Source organism: Talpa occidentalis, unplaced genomic scaffold, assembly GCF_014898055.3.
Source record: "Talpa occidentalis isolate TD23 unplaced genomic scaffold, MPIMG_talOcc4v2.1 talOcc4.15, whole genome shotgun sequence".
Taxonomy (NCBI): domain Eukaryota; kingdom Metazoa; phylum Chordata; class Mammalia; order Eulipotyphla; family Talpidae; genus Talpa; species Talpa occidentalis.
Genome location: NW_023601543.1, coordinates 11,964,585 through 11,991,937, shown reverse-complemented (window position 1 = coordinate 11,991,937; position 27,353 = coordinate 11,964,585). Strand labels below are relative to the sequence as shown.

Below are 27,353 nucleotides of genomic sequence, written 5' to 3'. Positions count from 1 at the left end.
TTTCAGGGGCTTAGTGGACCCACTGCAGCCCATCCATGGACCCCCAGTTATAATGACTGATGTGCCAGTCTGCTCACCTCTTTGGACAAAGAAACTATGCTTCAGAAAGGTTTATTTGCCCAAAATCCATTAAGAAAATAGCCATGCATTTTAAAATGCGAATTACAAATAACAGCACTAATTGCTAAAAGCCCCGTACTTAAATACTATATTGCTGTTTAGTTATATGCAATTTTCTATATACATCTTCATATTTTCAAAGCTAAGACAGATCAGGCATGTAGTAGCTCCACTTTATAGATGGGAAGACTAAGGTTTAGAGAAATTTTAAAAATTTTCACAAACATCTGCTGAAAATCTGCTCTGTGTGTTTACCACAGACATGACCTTCAAGAAGCGTTCAGTCCAGTGAAGGGACAGATAGCTCCCTCCATCCCCCACCTCATTGAAAGCACATAATTTCGACTTTGTTAAGTGTGAAGGGGGAGGGTGCAGGGTGGCTGGTGACCAAGCCTAATTTGCAGGTTTGGGTCCCTAAAAGGTTCCGATGGCTTGTTCCAGGTCCCAGAGCTAGCAAATACCCAAGCTAGAACTGGATCCAACTTGTCCCAATGCCCAGACCAGCGCTTCTCCACGGGCCAAGCATCCCCAGGGCCTTGCAACTCATAGGGGCTGAAAAATCATTCCTGGGAGCAGTTTCCGTCACGTCAGGAATAAAACTGCCTAGCTCTTCAATTTTCAATAAATGTCACTCTTAGTTAGTACATGCTCAATAGATGCAAATTTGCTTTCACACATGAAAATTAATTAGCCATGACTCAACTTAAACATGAGCTAACTCAGTAGGTAAACCTGAAACAGTGCCTTCCTCCTAGTGACCATGTTACTTTACTGAACTGTCCCCGCTCCACAGTTCTCAATTTTCTAATCTTGCTTCCTTTGTGTTTTGCTTTGGCCCTGGGTATTTATCTCTTTTCTTTCCTGCTATGCTGGTAATCAGGGCCTCTGAATGGCCGGGTAGAAAAAAAGAAAACAAAAGTGATTCTTCAAGAGACCATACAACTTTATTATAAGCACAAAGGCACTTTCCTACTGTGGCTTCATCGTGTGTGTTAAAGATATCTGGAGACTGAACACTAAGTGTGCGGCTGGGGGTTGGTAATAGTGTTGCGGACTGACACAGAGGGTTGTTCAGGACAGATATTTCCAGAAGTTTCTCTTATCCTCTCCGATCCCTGCCCTCCCACTGCCGGCCGCCCACTCTCAAACCCCATTCCACACCCCAAAAAGGTCCTGAGCATTTTTAAACCAAGAGGAATGATTTCCCTTTTCAGAACCACAAGAGCTACATGTTTAGCATTGTATTTAATCCAATTCACAGCACTCCTGCTTTGTTTGAATATTATTCATTTTCCTCTTGTTCATTTTTCAGCTGAATATGATTTTAAATTTGTGGAACCCTATTTTTAATGATCTCTGAAGAACAAAATTTCTGTGGTATAAGGCGAGGCATGGGAGAGTGTTGCTGTATTAAACTGACTCCCCTATAACTTTTCAGGATGGTATCACTGTGTAACAAGTCAATCCTACCTACTGAAGGGCTACATAACGGCACTAAACTGACAGGTAATATTAAAACCTTACATCTGTATGATAACAAGAGCATTATCTTATTGGGGCCTCATAATAATTTGAGATTGCAGCAAAGGGAGAATAATCCCCACTTGATAGATGAAGAAAATGAGCTTCAGGTTAAGTGGCTGGTTCAAGGTCACACTGCTTCCACATGACAGAAGTGGGACTAGAGACCAAAGGGAAAGGTTTTTCACACATGCTTAAACCCCTAGGATAAAAAATATCACAGTTCCCCACCTTGACTTAAAAGTGCTAACAACAGCTTGTGAAAAATGAAAAGCCTTGAAGGAAGGCAGAATAAAAATCTGAGAGACAATCACTGATCTTTTATCTTCTAGACTTCACGCCAAATCAAGTTCTTCAAAGGAAACCCAATAAAGCCCAGACATTTTCATCATAACAAAATAAATAATTCAGTCAGGCTTTAGGATTCCTACATTATGATTGGCTATTTGATATATTTGTGACTTCGCTGCCACTAAACTGATTAAAGCTAACCTCATGGATGCAGTTATGTCGACAGAGCCTTTGACACTGACAGTTATGAATGGAAAGAGTAAATAACGATAAATAACCTGGAGCTTCCACATTTATTCCTAATGGAGGTTTTAGCACTTTCAAAAGTCAAATGCCTGCTAGGCTAAAAATTACAGCCTTTGCTCTATGCAGCGCCAAAGAAACCAATGAGATTCAGTACCTCTCCTCTAGTTGGGAGGAGAGCCACAGAACCTGAGATTCTTCCAGGCAGACAGGCCGGTCTGCTTTTTAAAAAATTAAGACTCTGAGCTGAGTTTATCTGGCCTAACCCCACATTTTATCTATGAGCAAACTAAAGCCCAGAGAAAGAAAAGGAATTGCCTAAGGTCCTACAGTGAGTCAGGATGGAGTCAGAGATATAAGCTGTATCGTCTTACTCCCAGCCCAATGCTCTTGTCACTAGACCACACAACAGGGAAAAACCTCCACCCATTATACCATTATACACAGACATATTTTCTCATTCTCTCTCTCTCTCTCTCTCTTCTCTCTCTCTCTCTCACTCTCTCTCTCACACACACACACACACACACCCCACTTCTGAATTATAATGGACCTATAAAGATAATTGAAGCCATCTTCTCTATGCTGAATTTCTATTGGTCTCAACAGAAAAAGATATGAAGAGGTCTCTCACAAGTAAAATTACATGCAATTTTTCAAGTTCAAGTCTATCTCGTGATTACAAATTAATACCCTATTTTAAGGCACACCAGAAAATGACTGAAGGAAACAGGCATCCCCTCTGGCTGATCACTAGCACTACTTTTAATGTATGCAGATGGTTCCATTTTTGTAAAAAAAAAAAAAATACACGTGTGTGTTTGGATATATGTAGAAAAAAAGTTGGAACGTCTATGTTGGCTATAATCATCTCTGGGTGTTGGGAATCTGGGTGATGTTTATATTCTACTTTATATTCACCAGTATTTACTAATTTCTCTTCCAAAACTAACTCCCATTATTTATGTAGTAAAGTGTTAGTTAGCAGGATGGCAAAAGAGGAAGAATGGTGAAATGCTATAATAAAATATTCAGACAAATATAAACTTTTGGCATTTTTCAAGCTCTGAAATAACTTCACAACATCAACTCATGGTCAACTAATCTTATGATGTAAAATCTGTTAAATTAGAATTTCCCTCCCAGGAAACTGGAAAGACATCACACCTAATCATCATCCCATTACAATATATATTTGGCCTATAGAATAGATAGGCCAATTTATTAAGTTACCATCCCCAGATGGCTTCTTATTCAAATTCAGGAACAGTAGCTCAACAAATGGATGTTTTCTGGAATATCTTCACTAATCTGAATTGATAAAGGAAAGGAGAGTGCAGGTAGTAAGGTGTGATTCAGAGCTACTTTCCAAGAATAACAAACACTAGCTAACATGTATTAACTGTTTACTGTACATGAGTCATCATTCTAAGTTTTACATGAACTGTGTCATTTTCTTGTTGCAAACACTATATAAAATTTGGTCCTGTTATTGATTGTTCCCTGTCTTTGAGATGAGGAAACTGAAATTTAGAGTGGTTAGACGGACTCCTCTAGGTAACAAGATTCAAGTTCAAGTCCATTGATTCAAGAATCTATTCTCTTAAATACTATACTACCTTTTATTATTTTTTCATACCTAGAGTAACTCAAACACACTGCTAATAAAGTGTTTCCAAGTAAAGGTTCTATCAGGTTTGCTTTAATAAGTGAAGTACGTTGTAATTAGCAGTCCCAACTAATGGGCTTGCTCAAAGTCCTTCAAGCAAGTTAAACATGCCTCCCTGCAAATCTTAAATACACTATTAATTTGTTTAGCAGAATCTTTCTTCATAAATAGGATGAAAGTAAACTTCAGTCCAAGTCAAATTATCACAATATTCAAATTAACTGAGCCAGAGTTAATGAGAGTTCACTCTAGATCATTAATTTTTACAAAATATTTACCTCCTGCCTTGAGTTCACTTCTGCCATTTCAGCATTTACTGCTTGTATATTTAATGTACAAACATATGTTTGCACTGCTACAGCTTTCGCATAAAGGATTTCTGGCTGCCTTGAAAATAAGAAGAAAAAGTCTAAGGTCCTGCTTAACTGTGAGATATTTCTAAAATAATCTCCAATGAACTGGCTATAATAATTTGTTTAAAACCTAGTCTGACACCAAGTAAATCTACATTAGAAGGAAAAGCTCAAGTTGTCACATGTGACCAACACTTCCATTCAATGTTCTGAAACAGTCCTCTCTCCTTCTGAAGCAAAGTTCAAGACTCCATAATTGTGATGTCTGAATTAACACCACTCCACCTCACCCCTCCCAAAACAAGCAATTGACGACTGCTGTTCTAGTGTCTCTCTCCCAGGCTCACGATATAGCTAAAGTTCCAGATTAATTACTTGCTCTTAATTTTGATTAATTCAGGTCGCCATCCCAAACCTCCCATGTCTACACTCACACAATAGAGAAAAGAACACTAGCACCTCCAACCTGGAAATTTCAACCTGGAAATGCCTGAAAATATAATTGCATGCTAAATACAAAGAAATCCCTTGAGGAGAACTGCAATGCATACAAACCATAACATCATCTACCTTGAAAATACTGAATATTTCTATTACTGTCTTCATATATCTAACACAGTAGGCATAAACAAAGAATTAGGGCTTAAGGAGTCAAGTTCAGTGTTTAAGTAAATTTCATGAGCACGGAAATGACAGACCCACATGTTCCTCTAACACTGCAATGCCCTCCTCTTAACTAGGCCAAGAAACAGAGGTCCTGTGTGGTATGGCTAACTACTTATGGGAATAATTTTGCCATACAACTATAGCAAATTTATTTCAGTTCCAGATATCACTTTCCCCATTAGCTCAGGAGACCAAAGGAGCATAACAGCTTTCCTTTCATCCCTGTCAAACTCAGCAAGTTTCTCAGGAAGCCAATACTATTTAAATCATTTTCATAATTTTAAAATGCCTGTAAGACAAGTCCAGGGTCTAATTATGCCACTTAAATTTGTTGAAGATGTTTGGGTTTTTCTTTTTTTTTAATTTCAATAACGAAAGAGCCCAAGGGTTTAAAGCCCTAATAATCTAATAAACTTTGCTAAGTGAACATTGTAACAGATACGCCTGGATGGGATTTTGTAAATACCAGACAATTTCCCCTGATCTTTATCAGGGAAAAGAAGTCTAAATCTTTGGCAGGAAGAAATTAAATGTAGTGCAAAATAATAACATCTGGCCAGATTGTGTTTGTCAGAGTAGCAGCCCCTTTAGATGTCAAGCTAAAAAGTACTAAAATGATCTCTGAAGGGTGTGTGTGCAATTCTTTATGAGGCAATAGGAAAGGCTGCCACCCTGCCATAGAATACTCAGGGTACAATGAACTCACCCTAGTACGTCCCTACAGAGAATTGTTTCACATCGCTGGAATTTGAAGCCTTCTGCCAAATAAAGTTTGGGGGCCATTCTTGGGGTGTTTTGTCTATTTCGCCATTACAGATTTCTAACAGCACTTTTTATTTTCCAATGATCACTTTTGTGAGTTGTTAAAGCATATTTTATCTTCTAACTCTGAGGAAGACAGTGTGGCTCAATGAAAGGAGCAATGGCTTTGAAGTTAAAAGTTTAATGCGGGAACTTACTGATTAAATGAGCTTGGGGCAAATTGCTTAATGGCTCTTAACTCCAGTTTGCCTATCTGTGAAATGGGGATAATAACTGCTAGCATATAGTTACATTATGCAGATTAATCAAACCAAGTGCTTACAGATCTCCAGGAAACTTAGTCAACCTTGCTTCTCCTTCATTTAAGTTATCCAGATGAGTTCAAATGTCTAATCTCAACGTTCCAGAGGCCTCTGACCATCAAGAAGGCTTAAGTTATTGGAGCATACACTATCTTCCCCTCCCATCAAAACAAACACAAAACCCCTCAAGGTTATATCTGAAATAATATGTGCATCATTTAAACCTCTTCTTCCACTATAAGCCATCTCAACCATCTGGCAGAGATTGCCAGAAAGAACATACTTTGTTTTTCCACTAATGATTACTTTGATGCATGAGATACTTTAATTGTTTTTCCTGCCTCTCTGATTTTTTTCTTAATCTGGCATTTAGAGAGGGAGAATTATGGTCATCTCAAAATTTAAAAAAAAAAAGTTTTCCCAATAAACAACCCTTTCCAGAATGTGTACCACAAAACAATGCTAACCTCTGATTTATCTGATAGGCCAGTGTATCTGTTTCAAATATTAATTGCTAGAAGGAGCGTTGTTTTTCCTGTCTCCAAGGAATAGGAGTGTGGACAGAAGGCTTTGAGGCTTCACACCACCTACCACTCTGTTGGATTCGAGCAGGTTCTTTGGCCTCATTGAATGGGTTTCTTTAGCTACCCTTCAAGGGCTGGGGCATGGAGGAGTAAACAGACATACTACATCAAAGAATGGTACCAGGGCCCATTTTCATAGCTGGGAAATTGGGAAGGATGCCCAGAATCCATGTCCCAGGCAATGAGACCGGTGGCAGTCAACATTTCACCACCCTCTGAGCACCCTTCCAGCTACCAGAGCCCTCCAGTACACTTCCAGAACACTATTACTTCCCATGAAATGGTCAGAAATGTCTCAGATCCAGAGGAAGGAAAGGCAACACTAATATCAGCAGAGTTAACATGAACTCATTCAGATTTATAGTCAGTGGGTTGGGGGTTGGGCAGGGCAACTGAATTAACAATAATCCTTTCAACTTTTCAAAACATTTTCATATACCTTACCTCTTTTGATCCTCAAAAGCTCTGGCAGGTTGGCAGGTCAGGTGCTATCTTGCACATAAAGAAACAAACTCAAACACTTTTAATTACTTACCGATTGTCACACAGCTAGTGTCAGAACAGGAAATAGAACACATCGGTGATTCATGCTAAGGCTATTAGTGCCCACTCAAAGAATATATTGGAATCTAAAGGAAAGTATAGATACATTTGACTGAAAGTATTTTTAACCCCCCATGAAAACTTAGAAATTGAATTAACCAGGAAAAGCAATTTATTACATATAAAATAGGTTATCATCCTGAATATACAAAATACTGTTACCAATCAGTAAAAGTGGGCATCTCATTAAAAAACATAAATTGTTTTAGACACTGAAAGAATATTAATGAATTAAAAAAAACACAAAATAAAAAGTAAAAATGACCAACAAATCTCCCTAGTCACCAAGGAGTACTATTTTTTCACCCAAACTTGGGTTAGTGTAAAATGACAAATGGCAATGGCCAGGAAAATGGACATTCATACATTGCTAGTGAGAGTGAAAATAAGTACAAACCTGTGGAAGCCAAACAGGCAATAAATGTGAAAAACCTTAAAAACTGTATAGCCTCTGACTCAGCAATTCTAGTTCCAGGAATTTAGCCTGAGGAAATAATTAAGGATGTGCATAAATATGTAGGTACATGGACATAATCATTCCTACTATAGTTTACTGAAAGTAATTGAAATTTCTTACAATAGGGAGGATTGGATTAATACCATGAGACAGGCACATGACTAAGGACTAGGTGGTCTCTAAACACTATTGTAGAAATACATTATCAATATGGAAAGATGCCTAGATTACATGAAAAGGCAATATAATCAATTTTTTGATAAAATACATTCACATATCTGTAAAATACTTTACAGAAGTATGTAAGGTTATATACTAAAATATTGATAGCAGTTATCCTCTAGGGGAGAGAATGTGGGACATTTTCTTTTGCTTTCTTTGTGTTGTTTCATTTTCTCTAATAACAGGTAGTGCTTATTCATGTAGTAAAAACTTATTTAAAAAAAAAGAACATTCTAAAACAAAGTTTGCTCTATTAATTTCTAGTGTTGACAGTAATCAGGAATGACACACGAGTATGTATTTGGAGATGAAGACAAGTGTCACCATTGCCATGATTTTTGGTCACAAGGTGTAAATCCATGGCACTCAGCCTGTTCACCGTGCTATGTGGAGAGGCAGAGCAGGCTGGAACAAAAGACAACCAGCAAGCCTGGGGGTGGTGAGGCCAGAAACTGAGGCAGAGCAGAGGTGTGGGCACACGTGAGGATCCATCTCAACCAACAAGCATGAAACATTATCTAGACTATTAAGATCTGACATGTGAGCAGATTTTAAAACCTTGGTAACAAATGCTGTAGGCAACAGGTTATATCTTTTCTATAGAGATAGTTGATCCATAGAGGTAGAAGAGTTGGAAATCTCTTTCCCTTAATACTATTGTGTGTGTGAGTGTGTGTTTTCATGCAAACATTTACTGAGTGCCTACTATCTCACAGGAATACAGGAGTGATAGAAAAGATCATTCTCTGGTAAAAGAGACACATGTTCATCAAATATTCCGACATATATCATGATGAACTTGATAAGTACTAGAAAGGAAAAAGTGACCTAGGAGAGGGAATACAGTGGAACCCTGGCGCAACCTTCTCTAATCTGATGATTACATGTCAGTTAATCAGGTTCAGTACTAATGTTAAAGAACTTCAATCAAAGGAGGGAAGTGTCATATTTTCCTTTCAACATTTTTGCTCTCTATCCTCTCCTAACGCAACCCAATGAAATCAGTTTGCCAATGCTGGTTAGAACTAGAAGCTACATTAACTCATTCAGACCACTAGGGGACCATTTAGAAACTATATACTATGAGGTCTTAAGTATACACTTACAGAGAGAGAAAGGAGGAAAACACATAAAAATGTTGCAAGCGGGCCTCCCCGGTGGCGCAGCGGTTGAGCGCTGGGTTGCGAAGCTGCCCGCAGCCTCTGCAGCGCGGGTTTGATCCCCGGCTGCTCCCCGGCCACCAGAGGAGGGTCCCACATGGCGCGCAAACCTCTCCTGCCGCCCGCTGCTCCCCTCAGCAGTGTACTTCATTATTCTGCCTGTTCTACTCTCCGCTCTGGCTCTGGTGAATTCTCTCACCCTCCCGCGCCTCTGACTGTACCCAGTGCTTGTATAAATAAATAAATAAATCTTAAAAAAAATTAAACTTAAAAAAAAAATGTTGCAAGCAGTTATCTCTGAATGATAAGATTATGAATACGTACGTTAGAGCATTTTCATATTAATTATATTAAAGCCAAAACACATTTTTTAAATGTGCCAGGCATGTGACATTCAATACAGCAAAACAAAGATATATTTCATATACAATGATGCTTGTAAACGTACAGCAGGAAGTAACAAAAGCAATGGCTACCATGTATTTGAATCTTACAGGTCACCATCGGGCAGTGCTCTTCCCAGCAATCAATCTGATTTAAGCCTTTTAAATTACCGTCTCAGGGCCTCCCTGGTGGCGCAATGGTTAAAGACAGCTCTATCAAGCTACTGCCAGCCACTACAGCATGAGTTCCAGCCCCAGCTGGCCAGGGAGCTGACCCACATGGCGCAGCAGACCTCTCCTGTCTCACCCGTTGCTCCCCTCAGCAGTGTACTTCAGTAGATCTGCCTGTACTGCTCCCCACTCTCTCTGGCGAATCTTCTCACCCTGCCCGCACCTCTGGCTTACACCCCAGTTCTTGTACACATAAAATAAATCTTTAAGAAAATTGAAAGATTACTGAATCAAAAAGAAGTGACTTGCATGCGCTCACAAAGAGAGGAAGTAGCAGAGTTCACACAGAGACTTCATTGTGCCTGAGTGCCCCTCAGTTTCTCACCTATGTGTTTTGCCCTTTCAAGAGGGAAGACTGAGTGGAGATTACTGGTCAGCCAGGGGGTTGAGAAAAACTGGTATTTAGCAGGCAATTAATAATGCTTAAATTTTAATCTAATTTAGAAAAAGTTGTGCACTGATTTACCTAACTCCCTCACCTGCCCTTCTCTTTGATCAAGACCCAGGTCTGTCTGGAGAATTCCTATGGGCAATCTCCTCTAAGAACCTATCTACCCTAGAGTTGGAATTAATCTCCTTCGGTGCATACAAGGCGGGCACTGGTGAAGCTAATGAAACTTAAGCCAATGGGACCCAAACTTGTGAGCCTCCTCCCAGGAGAGGCATGGGCATTTTGTATTTTCAACATCATCTTCTTTTTCTTTTTTTTTTTAAGATTTATTTATTTATGCATACAGAGCTGGGGTACAGGCCAGAGATGCAGGGGTTGAGTGGACTCACCAGAGACAGAGTGGGGAACAGAACAGGCAGACTGGCTGAAATACACTGCTAAGGGGAGCAGCGGGCGAGACAGGAGAGGTCTGCTGCGCCATATGGGTTGCTCCCTGGCTGGCTGGGGATCGAACTCCTGCTGCAGAGGCTGAATATTGCTTCATAATGCAATGCTTAACCCCTTGCGCCACCAGGGAGGCCCATCTTCTTTTTCTTAAAGAGGACCCCCCAAATTGCACAAGGTTGGCACCTGACAAAACTTGGATCCACCATACACCGCATAGAAAATTGCTAAAATGTCTCTTACAGCATTTCTCTTAGGATGCCCTGTACCCAAGTTATTCACGTATAAATGTCTTGGGTTCTGAAATATGCGCTACTCAAAGGGTTGGCATGAAGTCATTCTTATCTTTGAATCCTCCCCATAAGCCCTGTCTTCAGACATGTTAGGTGCCAGCTCAGCAAATGTTTTTAAATTAAATGCAACCAAATCCCTCATAAGGAAGAAAACTAGAGTTGGGGAGAGCACACTCAACCATGAAAAAAATACACAGAGGCTGCTATAATGTACAGGAAGGTGGGCACAGGGTCCAGAACTGTACTTCTTGGGTTCAGTTCTTATCTCTACCATTCATTGGTAGTGGAATTTGACAAGTTACTTAACCTCTCCAAGCCTCTCCTCAGCACTGAAGTGAGGACCAACCTCACACAGCCGTTGTGAGGTTTATATGAGATAATACAAATAAAACACTTTAGAAGTTTTTCAGTCATCCTTGCTAGCTTTGTACATGTTCAGAGAGGTGGTTTCTGAATCTCAAGGCCTCAACTTTCTCTTCTCCACACCAGTCCCCTATCTCCTACCTAACCCCACCCAGACTCATCCACTCCAGCCCAAAAGATCCGCGAACTACCCTCTTAATCCTCACACTTCATTGCTGAACTGCGGAAGCAAAGGAGGAGACAAGAGCCATGAAACCCAAGTCGAGGAGTGAGCTGATGGCGCCTGGGATGAAAATTGGAGGACAGAGCTAGAAGGCATCAGCATGTGATGAACAGGCAAGTGAGGGCCGAGGGGGATGGAAGGTAGGAGAAAGACATGAGGAAGTCTGAAAGAAAACACAAGACCTGGTGACTGAAAAGATGCGTAAGGGAAAAGGAGGGGTACAAGGGCGTACCTCTGGGCCTGGAAACATCTCACTGTCAATCAGAGGAAAGGTGCTTTTAATTTCCGTTACCAGTTCCAGCTTAGAGGAAAATTGTTTCTACCTCCACGCTACTGACAGGAGAATTCAAATCTCTCAAACATATGCTTCATTACTCCGCTATCAGGTAGTGCAACTCAGTGAGACAGAAAGAGGAGGAGGAACATATGTTTTCACAAAGTAAACAAATCCCAGTGGGGGAAGGGTGGGGAGTGATCACACTAGGTCAAAGTGGTATTTTTTCTGGAAGCTTCTAGAGGGCAGGGACAATGTTGCTTTGTTGGGCCCACTAGTGAGCAGTTGGGCAGCAATGTTTAATATGCATAATCCCTACACCTCACGATTGGCCCCGGAACAGTCTCCACTCACACACTGGGTCACCTTTCTAAGCTCTTTATTAAACAGTTCTCAGTCTAATGACTGACTTTTCTAGATCAATAAGAGGGCACAGGAGAGGTTTATAATTCCCCCAGCCTCTAGCTCTACTAAAGCCACAGAATTTTGAAACCTAACAGGATCCAAAAGTTCTTAGTTTAAAAGCAAAATGACATTAAACACCCTGTTTCCAATTGTTTTTCCAATAGCACTAATAATTAAAGGATCACATTTTTTTAAACTTTGTAACTAAGATATCTCTTTGAGTCAGCACCATAAAAGCACACTAATTAAAGCCAGCATCTTCTGGGCTGTGATGAGAAATTCGCCCTCTTATAATGGGATTACTAGAGCTTTGCTGTACAGATGAGTGGTTTGATTAATAATTTACATTTTTGAGGATATATAATCTCACTCATGGTCATGGTTTACGTTCCTAAAATTCTTCTATTCAGGTTAATGTTTTCATAGTTAGCCCTAGTGAATGAATTAAGCTCTGATTAGACATCAGTGTAATTCTTCTCTCCTGTACATTATTGTCAAAGAAAAAAAGGGTTGTGACAGAATGGCTGGTAGTCTGAGTTGCGGACTCAGTGGGGCTCAGCCTGCACAGAGCTGGAACATGGGCAGGACAACTGTCGGCCTAATCAAGGAGGGAAAAAAATTGTGAAATGGAGAAAAATTGTTCAGTAGTCACTTAAAACCCACACTACATTATAAAAACTAAATTAACAAATGATTGAATCTCAAAAACATGTTTATCAACATTCAAGCAATTACTTACTCACATATTAACTGTGAAGGAAAAAAGCTTTGCTTGAATAATGTCCCTAAACAGTTATTTCAAGCAGAAATGATGGCAGAAATTGCTCTAAGTTGATGGAAAAGGGCGCTGTAACCAAGGTCAATTTTATTTAGGGCGAGTGGGAGAGACAGAAATCTGACAGAGGGAAAAAATGGGGGTAGAACTGCCAAGAGCTGATGGAAACAAAAAACAAGCAAAAGGAAAAGCTTCCCCTATACCCCGCCCCATTCTGAGAGGTCTTTTCATCGCCTCAGCATAAAGTGGGTACCAGAAGCCTTGAAAAGCTGCGTGACGATGAACTGGAGATCTCTAGACTTGGGCCTGTCTTTGCCTTCTTTCTGCCGTGATAGGGCGGGACAGAAAGTTCAGTGAAAATATGGCCTCAACACAACATACCCTTCCTGATCTAGCCGTTTGTGTGCGTGAAATATACCTGATAAGCTGAAGAAAGGACTGCTCCTGGCAGTAATGACATTTCAAACAGCAGAGCATCACATCTAAGATGGCACAAAATAAACCCTTCTTTCAAAGGGTCCTTTGCCTAAGTGCTCCCTCTCACCCATGCACTGGAGCTGTCTGAATATCATCTGTAAGCAGCCGAAGTTGAAGAACCTCATAAACTCCAACTTTGTCTAAGGGCTATCTGGAATGGCAACCAGCATTTAACCGCCATCACCTGGGTGAAAATGGACCACATGTATGAGTCATCTATGTAATCATGCATATGTGGCTTTACAGTTTTCAGGTCAGTTAACAGTTAACCATCTTCAGGTTAACATACATTAACTTTATGAAGTAGGCAGGATGGAAATTCATATCCCCATTTTGCAGATGAGAAAACTGAGCCTATTAGGGTCTAAATAACCATCCAAAGTCATAAAGCTTATAAATACAGCCAGATTTAGAACTTAAGAGTTCCTGATTCCAAGTCCAGTGTTTCTTCCACTGCCTTTTAAGCACCAAAAATACTTTTAGCCATTTAAAATGGAAATTTTTTTAAGATTTATTTATTTATTTATACAAGAACTAGGGTACAGGCCAGATGTGCAGGAGGGTGAAAGGATTCACCAGAGACAGAGCGGGGAACAGAACAGGCAGACTGACAAAATACACCGCTGAGGGGAGCAGTAGGTGTGACAGGAGAGGTCTGCCACGCCATGTGGGACCCTCGCTGGCCAGCCAGGATCAAACTGGCACTGCAGAGGCTGCAGACAGCTTCACAGCACGGCACTCAACCGCCTGTGCCACCAGGGGAGGTCCTAAAATGGAAATATTAAGAAAAGAATAGCAAACATCTGACCTTTCCTTATCGATTCACAACCATGAGCATCAATAGTTGGACCCACTATGAAACAAGCCTACTATAATCCCTGAGGCATATAGGGACCTACTCCTCTACTAAATGTCCCCAAGTGGCACACTTGGGAGGTCCTGAGCACACTTCATTGCCTTCACCACTGTTGCTTGCAACTTCTTGCTGCTCAGATATACCTCCCATGGGCAGTCTTCCATTACCCTCGTAGTCAACTGCCTATTTACTACTGGCTAGAAAATGGGAAAAGCAAACTTGTAGAGACTGTACATAAATTTAGAACAGTAGTAGGTTCGGAATAAGGACCCAAGGAAGTCATAGATCAGTCAACAACACGAGCAGGAGCTTCATGGTACCTCAGGTACACAAAGGTGTTTTCTGCTTAACTATTATTTTACCACTCAAAAAATGAGAGTTCAAGTTATAGGCTAGGCAGCTTCCAGAAAACTTCCAGAAAAGCAAAGCATTGGTGTGTTGTCCGTTCTCACTCAAAGTCAGTGGAAGCTTGGAAAGACTGGGATCATCTACTTACAGAGAAGACCTGGACATACCCCAAATAGCTCCTGAGATTGGCTGGAAAGTTACAATGAAATTTCACAAAGAGGGCCTCCCTGGTGGCGCAGGGGTTAAGATGCAACCTATAAAGCTGTCTGCAGCCACTGTAGCACAAGTTTGATCCCCAGCCAGGGAGCTACCCACATGGTGCAGCAGACCTCTCCTGACTTGCCCGCTACTCCCCTCAGCACTGTATTTCAGCAGATCCACCTGTTCTGCTCCCCACTCTGTCTCTGTTGAATCCTCTCACCCCCCACACCTCTGGCCTGTACCCCAGTTCTTGTATACATAAATAAATCTTTAAAAAATAAAATAAAATGTAATTAAAAAAACAAAAGAAATTTCACAAAGAAAACAGAACTCAAGGCTTGAAGGTTTGGAGGTGGTGGAGATAGGAAAAAAATAATTTAGAATTCTATTCCATTTTTCTTCTCAAGGACTAAAAATCCTACAACTTCTTAATTCTTAATTTTTACCTCAAGCACAGTAAGAAAAAGGAAAACCATGTCACACGACGGCTCAGAAAGAGCTAAGGCATCATTGAGTTTCCTCATCTGTAAAATGGAGATAATTACAGTATGAAACTCATAGGGCTGATGCAAAAATTAAATGAGATAATTATGTAAAAGTAAGTATCATATAGTAGGCACTTAATAAATTTTCACTATCATCATCATCATCATTATTATTAGGTAAGGAAGAAGAAAGAAAGAAAAGAAAATCCACTTTGAATGGAGTTTTTCCAAAAGAATTAATTAAGCAGAAACAAAAAACGACTGTGCTGCCCCATTTTACTAAGTACATCTAAGTAAATTAAATTTAGGAAACGAGGCAATGCAAAGATTGAAAATAAAGAACAACTTTTTTTAAATGCTTCAATCATTATCAAAACACCATTAGCAACAGAGCACTCCAACCACTGTAGCAAAGGGCCCCAGGCTCATTTATGAGGGCAAAGGCTTCCTGCAAACGAACACATAAAATCCAAATCGAGGCAGTAAGGATTGCTTGTGGAACTGTGCACATATTTACAGAAAACACTCACTGCTCAAATACCCCCAAAATGGACAAGTGATAGAATCTTAAAGAGATGGTGGGTCTAGGCCAAGATCAAGATGAGTTTCCTTCAACTCCATGTGGTGGAGAAAACAGTTCATAAAAGTCACCCTCATCAAATTCCACATGAGCCAAGTATCGGAGTGAACTCTTCAATAATTTAGTATAGCAGAATCGTGGGAAGGGGATATCTTCTGGGGGGGGGGAGTGTGCCCCCAATTTCTTTTTTTTTTTTTTTTAGATTTATTTATTTATTTATTTATACAAGAACCAGGGTACAGGCCAGATGTGTGGAAGGGTGAGAGGATTCACCAGAGACAGAGCGGGGAACAGAACAGGCAGACTGACGAAATACACTGCTGAGGGTAGCAGTGGGCGCAACAGGAGAGGTCTGCCACACCATGTGGGACCCTTGCTGGCCAGCTGGGAACAAACCAGCACTGCAGAGGCTGCAGACAGCTTCACAGCGCAGCGCTCAACCGCCTGCACCACCAGGGGAAGACCCCCAATTTCAATTCATGGGAACAATAGTTTTAAGAAGAAAGAACTGGATGTTCTCTTTCTCTTTTTATGATTAATAGTAGATTATCATCATAGATAGCTCCCCAGCTTCAGTTTTATCTCTTCAAATGTGTTACAGAAAGGACTGGGGCAGTGACTACATGTGTGGTTAAGTGCCATGGTTTATGGTATTATGGGGTTATTTTTTCTAAATATGAGGCAGGACAAGGAGAATGTAAGAAGATAAAGAATGAGTTCCAGGCAAGGGAAACTAGGACACCTGCATGACAGACGTCATTTAGTCATCAACATTAACTGTGCTAGGGTTGTCCTCTTGTCCCTGTTCTTTTGTCCCTACAATTTGAGAAATAAGAAAATATGCATATTTCGTGTGTGTGTGTGTAGGAGACAGGAGAGAGCGAAGGAGAAGATACAAGTAGGAGCAGCTTCCACCCTTACCCCTGCTCCACCCAAGCACTGTTCAACGCCCATGCTACATAGAGCAGCCATATCTGGAAGCTAATATAATCAAAATCTTGCCAGAACTTTCTTTCTCTCCTATTCTTGTGCCACTGCAGGCCTAGAAAACACAATATACAAAATGTAGGACTCAACAGAGATGTGAGTGTCAATGCCCAAGGTCCTCAGATGGACAGTCTCCTCAGCGCCTCTGCCGCACCAAGGCCAGTGAGGTCCCTACCACCACCTCAAACAGGCAATGGTAGTGAAATGACACCTGTGGGCCTGGTTACTGGGAATGAAACAAATCAAAAAACATTCTATTCTTAAAACACACACTCACACACCCCCTGACGCCCCAAAGAGTAAGACTGAGCTCTCTGCTTCAACCCAGTTCTCGTGTCACATCACTTCTTATCACCCCACTTTCAGCCAGCAGATCGGCTCCAAAACCAATCTAAAAAGTACATGAATGGTACATGTATTTTTAAAATCAGCTTAAATTATTCATTCAATTGCCAAATTGTTAGTCTCAACAAACTCTTCACAAGAGTCTGACTGCATAAATAGGTTAACAAATATGTCAAGCTTATATATATTGTACTTCATATAATCAGCCCAACACCCCCCTGAGGCTCTGACCCAAGAAGCTATTGTGAATGTATGCTTTATTAGCTAATTTGAATAATTTTCTTAGCTAAATCTACGAATTTCATTACAATGTATGAAATAAGCTATAATCAACCCACCTAGCAATTCAAAGAAGTTAATTCTTATAAAGGTGCCATACATCTAGAGATTTGGAATGTCAAGTAGTGAGACGTGTTCTTTTTTGATCTGGCCCCAATGCTGTCTTTGTGGGACAAGAATAAAGCAGTTCATTCTATCTGCTTAAGGAAGGATAGAAGCCCCAATATCCATCATTAATTTTTCTTCCCAGGAGGCAGCACAGGGAGATTGTTAAAAAGCACTGGCTCTAAGACCAAGACCACCTGGGTTCAAATCCTACTTTTACCATTTAATCATTGCAGGAGCTTGGGCGGTTACTTAACCCTGCTGTGGCTTGGGTGTTCATCCATAAAATGGAGGTACTACGACTAATACTCCATGGGGCTTACCGTGAGGGTTAAGTGAGTTAATCTATATAAAGCACTGAAATTAATATATGTAAATATATGTGAATTAATATATGTCAAGCACATAGTGCTATATAAGTGCCTGCTGTCACCACTGCCGCCACCACGATCATCATCATTAGCTGGGTCTTTGTATCAAGAGGATACTCCCCACCCCGCTGTGACAGCCCTACAAGTTCACAAGGAGAATGTCATTTCCTACCATTTTTGCAATGCAACAACAGCTTCTTCTGCAGTCACCAGGGTGTAACAAGGAGTAAGACTCACAAAGAGAGAAGAGGAAATCACTCACACAAGTGACAAAATGTCAAGCCAGTTTCTCCCTCTTAAATGGAAATGGCCCCAGTGGTCAGAATGAGTTCATGCATGCTTCACAAATATCTAACTTATTTGTTTTTTCAACAAGTCTTGATGGGCTAGTGGGGAGCTCTCTCTGCATGGATTTGCAGTCTTTACATACAGGTGAAAAGAATGTGGACAACGGGTATTTGAAAATACCCACCTTTCCAAAAACTAAATGAAGGTTCTGGAAAATATGTTTTTCCTTAACCAGAGTCTCTCACTAAGTGGTTTTTATATATCAAGCATTAATGCAAGAATGGTAATTTATAAATTAGACTTAGCATTTGAAAGGCCAGTGCCCAAATAATGATGCCATTGAGCTGCATATCTAAAAATGAGCCCCAGAACTCACCTTGGAAAACCGCAGCATTCTGGATAATTAAGAACTTGAGCTCCATACTTGCAGACTGAAGCAGTTGTTCCATGTTCAGTCGTGCTGTTAGTTGGTATTTTTCTTCCATCTTTCTTGAGCAGCACGTTGGGCCCTTGGGGAGACATACTTGCAAATCTGATCCTGAAACAAACAAGTTTTTCATGTTTCAGTAAGCAGAATGACTCACACACGCATACACACACACAGACAAGGCAAACGGTAAAAAAAAAAAAAATGCATTTTTTAAAAAAGAAAGTAAAAATCATTCAAAATTAGTGTTATCTTAAATTATCCCTATTTTCTGCCAATTATCCTTATGACTGATTCTTTTTGAATAAACCATCAGAAATAATTGCCTAGGTTTGACTCAAATTCTGCATAAACTAATTTATATTACCATGCAAACGTCATTGAGCACCAATATTTAATTTGTCTATTAAAAGATAAATCTTCACTCCCACAATTTTTTTTCTTGATTATAATTTATGGATGAGAACACAACCAAGAAGCAATTTCCAAAATTCCAGTTATGATTTTCTAATGAAATGTTTTTTCTGGCCAAGCAATGTTGCTTTTGGGGATAAATGATTGAAACATCAATACTGCATCAAAGCTATGTTGCTGTTTTAGATAAAGGTCCATGGTAAGATTCACAGAGGAAACATTCAGAGAACAATATTACCAATTAGGCAATCACCAAAATCCCTTACCAACTCCAACATTCTATACCACACATGTTGACCTCATCTTGTCCTCTGAACTCTGAGTTACTTCATCACTAAGTTCCTTAAGATGCAGGTGCAGAAAGCCCTTTATTGTTGTCTCCAAAATCAGGATATCAGAACCTCTTCTCAATTGTCCAATGTGACCCTTTCTGCATCCCTCAGTTCACCAAACCCTTCTGCTCAAAACTCTCCTCCTCCCTTGTTTTAATGTATCTATAGTCCTCCGCACCCCAAACACACACGCCCCCCACACACCTACTGTTATGGCCCACATTTCTGCTTCCTCCTCTTTCACCTATCACTTAAGTATCATTGACGCTCTCCATTCTATATCACCCCCCCAGATGATCTTATCTAAATCCATGTGAAAGCTATATTTCTCTTTTTTTTATGAGATCCTGTTGGTTTACAACACTGTTTATGATTCACAGGTACAGGCTCACACCACCTCAGAAGTATGTTACCAAACCACACCCACCACCAAGGTACCCACAGTCCCCCGCCATAGTCGATTGGTCCTCTTCTACCTTTTTGCTCTCCAGCCTCCCTCACCCCTTTCCTGAGCCCCAAAAGCCCACATTTTCTACTATTCTATGGGAAATTTAAATTCAGCATACCCAACTGAACCCAATACACACACACGCACACGCACACACACACAGACACACAAGTCCATTTCTTGTGTTCTATTTCTCAGACTCAGATAATGATCTTCATCTAAGTTTCCCAATGATAGAAGCTTTGGTCATTCTCAGATTTTCGTTGGTGACTCAACACACTTCTGCATCCATGGAAGTCATCAGCATATATGTGACTGACAAGTGAAGCCATTGAGAGCAGACAGGAGTCATTCAACAAATAATTATTGGGCACAGTGACAAGCACTATGGATATAGTAGAATACAAAGTCCCTGCCCTTATAAAGCTTATGCTCTGAGAGATAACAATTAACATATTTCCATTTCTATATCTGTATTTATATAAAAATATCAAGTTGTGATAAGTGTTACAGAGACTATAAAACAAATAAAAAAAACCAAACTGGTATATACATACAATGGAACACTACTCAGTCATAAAAAGGAATGAATTATTGATAGATGCTACCACACAGATAAACTACGAAGAGAATATGCTGAGCGAAAGAAGCCACATCAAAAAATATATACTCTCGGGCCTCCCTGGTGGCGCAAAAAATATATACTCTCGGGCCTCCCTGGTTAAGACACAACCTATGAAGCTATCTGAAGCCATTGCAGCACGAGTTCGATCCCCAGCCAGGGAGTTACCCACATGGTGCAGCAGACCTCTCCTGATTCGCCCACTGCTCCCCTCAGCAGTGTATTTGAGTCAATCTGCCTGTTCTGCTCCCCATTCTGCCTCTGGTCAATCCTCTCACCCCCACACCTCTGGCCTGTACCCCAGTTCTTGTATGCATAAATAAATCTAAATACACACACACACACACACACTCTCTCTCTCTCTCTCTCTCTCTCTCTGGTTCGATCTATATAAAAGTCTAGAAAATGAAAATCTATAGTTACAGAAGGCAGTTCAGTGGTTGCTGGGGGTGGGTACAGAGGGCAGGGAGGGGCTGGCAGGGAGGAATGATTACAAAGGAAGTAGGAAATTTGGGAGAGTAATGGATATGTTCATTATTTTGTGGCCATTATTTAATGGCTGTGTACATGTCAAAATTATCCAACTATACCCCTAAAATTTGTGCATTTATTGTACATCAATTACACTTTAATAAAGCTGTTAATTTTTTTAACGTTTAAAAAACAAAGGAAGGGGGATAGGAAATGTGGTTGTGGGGACAATTCTATTTATATAAGGTTTAGGGAAGGCTTCCTTCATGAGGTGACATTTGAGGGAAGTGACATTTGAGGGAAGTGAAGGAGAGTTACACGATTTTATTTCCTCCATGAATACTAGCAAATATTAGGGTTCAATGAATATTAAGTCCAATCTCCTTCCTCTTCTTACTCAAACTCTCACTCCAATAAGCACTTGTTGACCTCCTTCTGCAGTCCCCATGAGAATGTGCATCTCAAGACTCCTACTTTGGGGAGTGTGACTGACTAATGGCCCCAGCTTCTCTGTTCTGCATTCACCACCGTGTTGAACACAGGCCACATCCCTAGAGGCCCCTCCCAGACAACAATTGAGTATGGCAAAGATGCTAAGTCTTGTGAGAAACAGGACTTTGCTGACAGGAATTTTGGTTTGAGGACTCCCCAATGACCTTGACAAGACTCTCTTAAAACTGCACTGCAGTCTAAGATTCTTCCTACTCAACATTCTCTCCTCCACAGGGGTCACACATGAGCCACAATCTGATGGGTCTCTCATCATCTTTTAGTTCCCTGCATATTTTCCTTCACAGATGTTTCCCCTTTAAATATCTTGTACCCCTAAGTGTCACATTGGCATTTACTGCTCAGAGGACCCAGTCTACCAGATCTTCTGTGTGCCAGGTTCTGTGCTATATAGTGAAGGCACAACTTTGAACTTTGCCCCAAGGAGCTCACTACCTGAAGGGGCTAAAAAGATATAAGTATCTATCAACAGTACAGAGTAAATGAGTGCAATAAAGGAACCCAGCTAGCTAGGATGATGGGATATAAGAATGACTCCCCCAGAACCCCATAAGTCCTTCATTAAATAAGGTTGGATAGCAAACATCAAATCTTACTGAAGAAAGACTAGAGTATATTCAGACATTTTTAGACAGTTGTTCAACAACCAAGGTTTCAAAGAATGTAGGGGACTAGTTAGCCCTAAATAACTAGGGAAAAAGTGTATTACAGCATTTTATCTCCTTAGGAAGTTTAGTTAATCATGGCCTTAATGTATAGGCCCACATTTTCCTTCCCTAATTCCGGAATGAAATTCACCAACTTTTGCCTCATGTGACATCATGGTTGGATACCAGGATATTCACACACCCAGTTCCTCCACTCCCCCCATCAAGGGAGCTGCTGACAAAAGTAGTAAAGGGGAACACAGATAATACATATCACCAAACCTAATCCAGCACTGAAATTTATAGTGTTGGATGGAAAGGTGATATTTAATGTGTCAAAATACAATTTGGGGTCTAGAGACACAGAGTTCAGATTTATCTCCTATAAATGTCAATCTCATATACAAGCCTTAAACCAATTTTAAATATGGTCTAAGCTCAAAGGCTTTTATGATTATGTTCAGAAAAAGAAAAAACAGAGTTAGTTCTAGCTCACTGTGTTCTTTGTACATGAGGTTACGAAATGTAATACTATTGCAGGAGTAGAAACTGATGCAGTTTACTGGACCAAGAAAAGAAAAAGTCCCCTTGGGGAAGAGTTAATTTAGATTTAAACAAGGTTGGTTGAAATACATGTATAGAAATGAAAAATTCTATATAGCAGATACTCCAAGATATACCAAGTTCCTGTCCATTTAGCAAGGTTTTATGATTTTCATGGCAAACCAATGCCAAAGCAGTGTGTGTTTAAAATATCCGCAGTCGAGTAAGTTCATAAAATTAAATGTTATAGATAAAATCCTCTGTGTTTCTAAATTTCTATGGGTGATGACTTCCAGTTTTCAGGACTGGTGAGGTTTCTTTGGCTGGGTGACTGCTAGAACCGTGCTTACTCCCAGCAGCTCTAGCTAGTGAGAGTTCTAAAATAAGCAGACTCGGATCACTTCTCAGGGGAGTGTTATGAGTCGCTTCAATCTTAGAAGGTAACAAATTATCACTCAGTGTACCAACAGAAGCCCAGGAGTGTCTCTGTGAATTATCCTGACACCAGTTTTTCCTGTCTTTGAAATGATAATTCATAAAGCACCTTAGAGCTTACACATGTGTCCCTTCCCAAGTCATCACTGCATAAGCTCCTACTACTGCCAGAATCAGTTTAGCCAAAAATCTTTAAGGGAGTAAAACCTCAAATAAGAACTTCTGGGAAAACATGTCAGATATCATTGTTCAAAAGTGTATGTGCTATCCAAATATAAGGAATGTATATATTACATTTCTACAGATGACCGAACCTAATCCAGTTTCGTTATCCTTTCCACTTACCCCCGCCTGCTTCATCAATGACCCTGGTACAAAATATCCAGGGGCTGAGAGTTAGCTTTGGATTTGAGGAAATAAAACATCTATAAATTGATAAGAATTCAAGATTTCCAAATCATAAAGGAAAGAAATAGATGACAAAGGGGAAAATGTTTAAGTAAATGTCATATAACCCCAGCACAAGACAGCATAGGGAACAAAGTGGGCCAGGAGGGCTAGATATGCCTGAATGAAATGACAGTAACGGACTATATAACCATTTCAATGCATGAGCATGTGTGTGAGAGAAACAACAGAAACAAAGAGAGAAGAAATTAGAGGTGAATCCATCTCAACTAAACAAAGAAATTACTCTGAGAACTAAACCCCAAGTAGGAGGAATAAAAAGTAAAACCGGGCCTCCCCTGGTGAGGCAGTGGTTGAGCGCCAGGCTGCGAGGCTGCCCGTGGCCTCTGCAGCGCCGGTTCAGTCCCCGGCTGCCGGAAAGGGTCCCACATGGCACGACAGACCTCTCCTGCCATGCCTGCTGCTCCACTCAGCAGTGTATTTCATCAGTCTGCCTGTTCTGCTCCCAGCTCTAGCTCTGGTGAGTCCTCTCACCCTCCCGTGCTTCTGACTGTACCCAGTGCTTGTATGAATGAATAGATAATCTTAAAAAAAAAAAAAAGTAAAACCAAAAGTAAGTGACTGAGGAAGTACCCCAAGAGCTGGCACATACTTTTGTGAATGAAAGCAGAAAAGTCAATGCAGGAAAGAAGGAGATGCAACCCTTAAGACATTTTAGCCTTGAGGTATGCCAGGCACAAAAGAAAGTGAAAGGAAAAAAACCCTTTATTAGATGGAAAGGTGAAGTACTCATGGATAACAGTCATCAGTCATCAAAGTGGTGCTCTTTTTATTTATTTTTGGTAAAATTGGCATTCAGCTGGGAAATGGGAATAGGGACAAGCAATATAGCTTGGGATGAGATAAGGAAAAGGCAATTGACTATTCAAATAAGTAACTATGGTTGAACCCTTTAAGGCTTCCCAAGTTGCCTTCCCAGATGTTAAATAAATAAATAGCTCAAGTTATTACAGGGCTGCTAGTTCCCATTTATTTTGGAGGATTAGAAAGCACCTTCCCACTATAATCTCCTCTCCTAGATTTTTAGTTCCTAAAGAGCAGAAAATGACGATCCCATTCAGCCTTGCACATACAGTGCTGAATGAATGACGGTTGCAGACTGAAAACACTGGTACAGCCCTATGTGTCTGTGTGATATAAAAACAGGGAGTGGAGACAGATGCCGAAATTTTTACATCTGTATGCCTAACTTTGATCTTGGAAAAATATTTTAACCTCTATTTGCCTTTTTGTCCTTAGCTATCAATGGGGCTCTCCCACTTAGGTGTTGCATCGGGCAACACCACACTGACAAAAACACAGGAGTCGTGGAGCAGGCTGCGCAAGGCAGGATGCTGCTGAGAGCAAGATCCTGGCAGTCGTTACTGATGGAATAATCATAGAACATCAGCTACGTGCGTTAGGAGGACAAGGAGAAAAGGATGGTGACACTCAGGAATGTCATCTAGGGCTTGGGGGACACGAGTCTGCTCACCATGTTACCAGCTTGATGACCAAGTGTTGTCATCGAAACTGGGCCCGAGACCCCCGGCCATGGTCCTAATCTTATCAACAAGGCATTCCACTGATCAGCTTCTGGGGTCCCTTGTCCTACATCGGCATTCCCCCAGGCGTTCCCGGTCATACCTCATGATGTATGAGTCAGTATTAAGTTTATGTATCCATCCTTAGCCCCCCGGGCATTCCCAGTCATACCTCTTGATGCATACCCTTCCCAGAGTGATCAAGCTTTCTGCTCTTGATTGATATGAAAGGCACCTTGTAAGGTTTGGCTCATATGACTGTGACTGGACAGTTCTGACCTTTGTATAGGAATGCAGAACTGCAGGTGACCATAATGGTAGCTGAACAGGCCGCTTAAGTCTAGCAGACACACAGGTAAGCACTTACCTTATAGAGCTATTGCAAGGACTGAGTGAGATGATGCATGAAAAGGTCTTAGTCTTCTTGGTACAAAGTTAGCATTCAACGTATGTTATGTAAAGCTCATGTGAACAAATGAAAAACAAATTCATGCTAAGATACCAGACTTTTACATGCAAAAAAAATAGTAAGAGAACAGTAAATGTTGGTGTGTTGACTAGGTGAAAAAATATGCATTATATTTTCTTAGGTGATAGAAGTAGTCTGTATTTTAATTGGGGTTGTGGTTTCACAGGTGTATTCATTTGTCAAAACTCATTACATTCTTCATTCAAAGGAGTGCAACTATATGGGACAAACCTTAACACAAGGCTGAATAGATAAGGCAAAGGACTGCAAAATGGGTGCATTTTATTTGTTTGCAAATTATATCTCAATAAGGTGGAATTTAAAAATATATACTATAGGAAACATTTTTCAGATTAGGAAATGCTAAAGAGGCTCCTGAGGGTCAAAGAGGACTTCCAAGAGGAGGTAGGCCTTGAGCTATGCAGGAAAGGACAGGAAGATTTTGGAGAGGCCAACAGCAGGAAATGTGTGTGGTACCTGTGGCACAGCGGGGCAAGACCAACCTCTCTGGAGAAAAGCAGAATCTGGGGCATAGCTAACTCATAAGGTAAGATGATAGGTCAGAATTTGAAGGGCCTTGAATGCAGACGGGAGTCTGCGGGTTTGACCCATAGGTAGGAAAGCACCATTGTTGGTTCTCAAGCAGAGGAATAATATGATGAAGAGCGCTGTTTAGAATGATTAGTCTTACAACCCGAAATGGGGAAATGGACTAAATAACCCAAGGTCACTTGCAGCTCTGCGATTCTCTAATTACCTTTATTATGTTCTATATGTTGGTTATTTTACTAGACTGCAATTTTAGCTAATGACTATAAATTGTCAAAAATCACATTAAAAAACACATTAAAGAGCAGAAGAAATATGAATGTAGACCTTGATCTTTCATAAGTTAAAAAAAAACATTCAAACAGCAACAGAAGAGAACGAATTGTCAGGGCTCAGTAACAATGAAAATTGAAATCTTTTCCACATATATTTGTATGATGATATGACACATTTCATTGCCATGGCCTGCTTTAGGAATAGCAGATTATTATTATTATTTTTTTTTGCTAACAAAGGTACATTGTGCTAAAAATAATAATGTGATATTATCATTAAAGTAATATTAAGCAAAGGAATAAATGATATCCAAAACTGGTTGCGGTTGCTTCATGACTTGTAGGAAAAATAATAGATGCCTATTAAAATTATCCAAAGGATTAAGTGTAGGTTGCTCTACTAATGAAGCCAAAAAAACACACCAGGCATTTTTAAGAGGTATTTTTTTAAACAGAGGACAAGTCAATTTGCCATCCAGAAATATTAACTAATTTCCTTAGCATATAATAGTGACTTGCTATTAGAACGGTGCCTTTTCCCCTAATTAATCATTATCTAAATCAAATCTTACACGCTCATTAATTTCCCACTAATCAAGATAGGAATACAGATGAAAGAAATGGCTGCATCTGAAACCAATGGGGAAAGTGATGATTGCCAGTTGAAGAAATTGTCTTAGGGAACCCAGCTGAAGGTTACCCTTCTGTTATTTAGCCTGAAAGAACGTGACCTTGCAGAGGGTGCACCTGGGTAGCATGAGCTCAGACTTTCAATCAAAGATCATGCCCGGGGCCACCATAGACTGTGTCTCTATAAAAGGCAGGCCAAAATGTCGCTTCCACACTGGAGTACTGGGAGTTTAAAGCAACCCGGGAGATAAGCCATTCTCTAAGCCTGAGAATTAAAGAATGAATTACCTTTATCTCTACTGCCAACTGTCAATTAACTGCATTTCATTTCATGCCTGGTAAAGGTTGAATCCCTAGATCGCTACACTCTCCCACAAAGAGGTTCTTTCTGGACCACATTCCCAACCAGCAGTCAACATGTGCTCTGGGAATACAAATTCACTGATTACATGCAGCTTGCCAAAGTGGTGAACGATTCATTCATCCAACATCTACTAAACGACTACTCTGTGTCGGGGACTATGCCCAACCCA

General features: G+C 40.4%; 1 protein-coding gene across 1 annotated transcript in view; it reads right to left on the bottom strand.

Moving 5' to 3' along the window:
• GPC3 (glypican 3) overlaps nucleotides 1-27,353 on the bottom strand; it is a 379,321-nt gene that overhangs the window by 328,724 nt on the left and 23,244 nt on the right. The window contains exon 2 of the mRNA XM_037512804.2: nucleotides 18,434-18,595. Within this exon, the coding sequence (XP_037368701.2) occupies nucleotides 18,434-18,595 (162 nt within the window). The remainder of the gene's footprint in view (nucleotides 1-18,433; nucleotides 18,596-27,353) is intronic.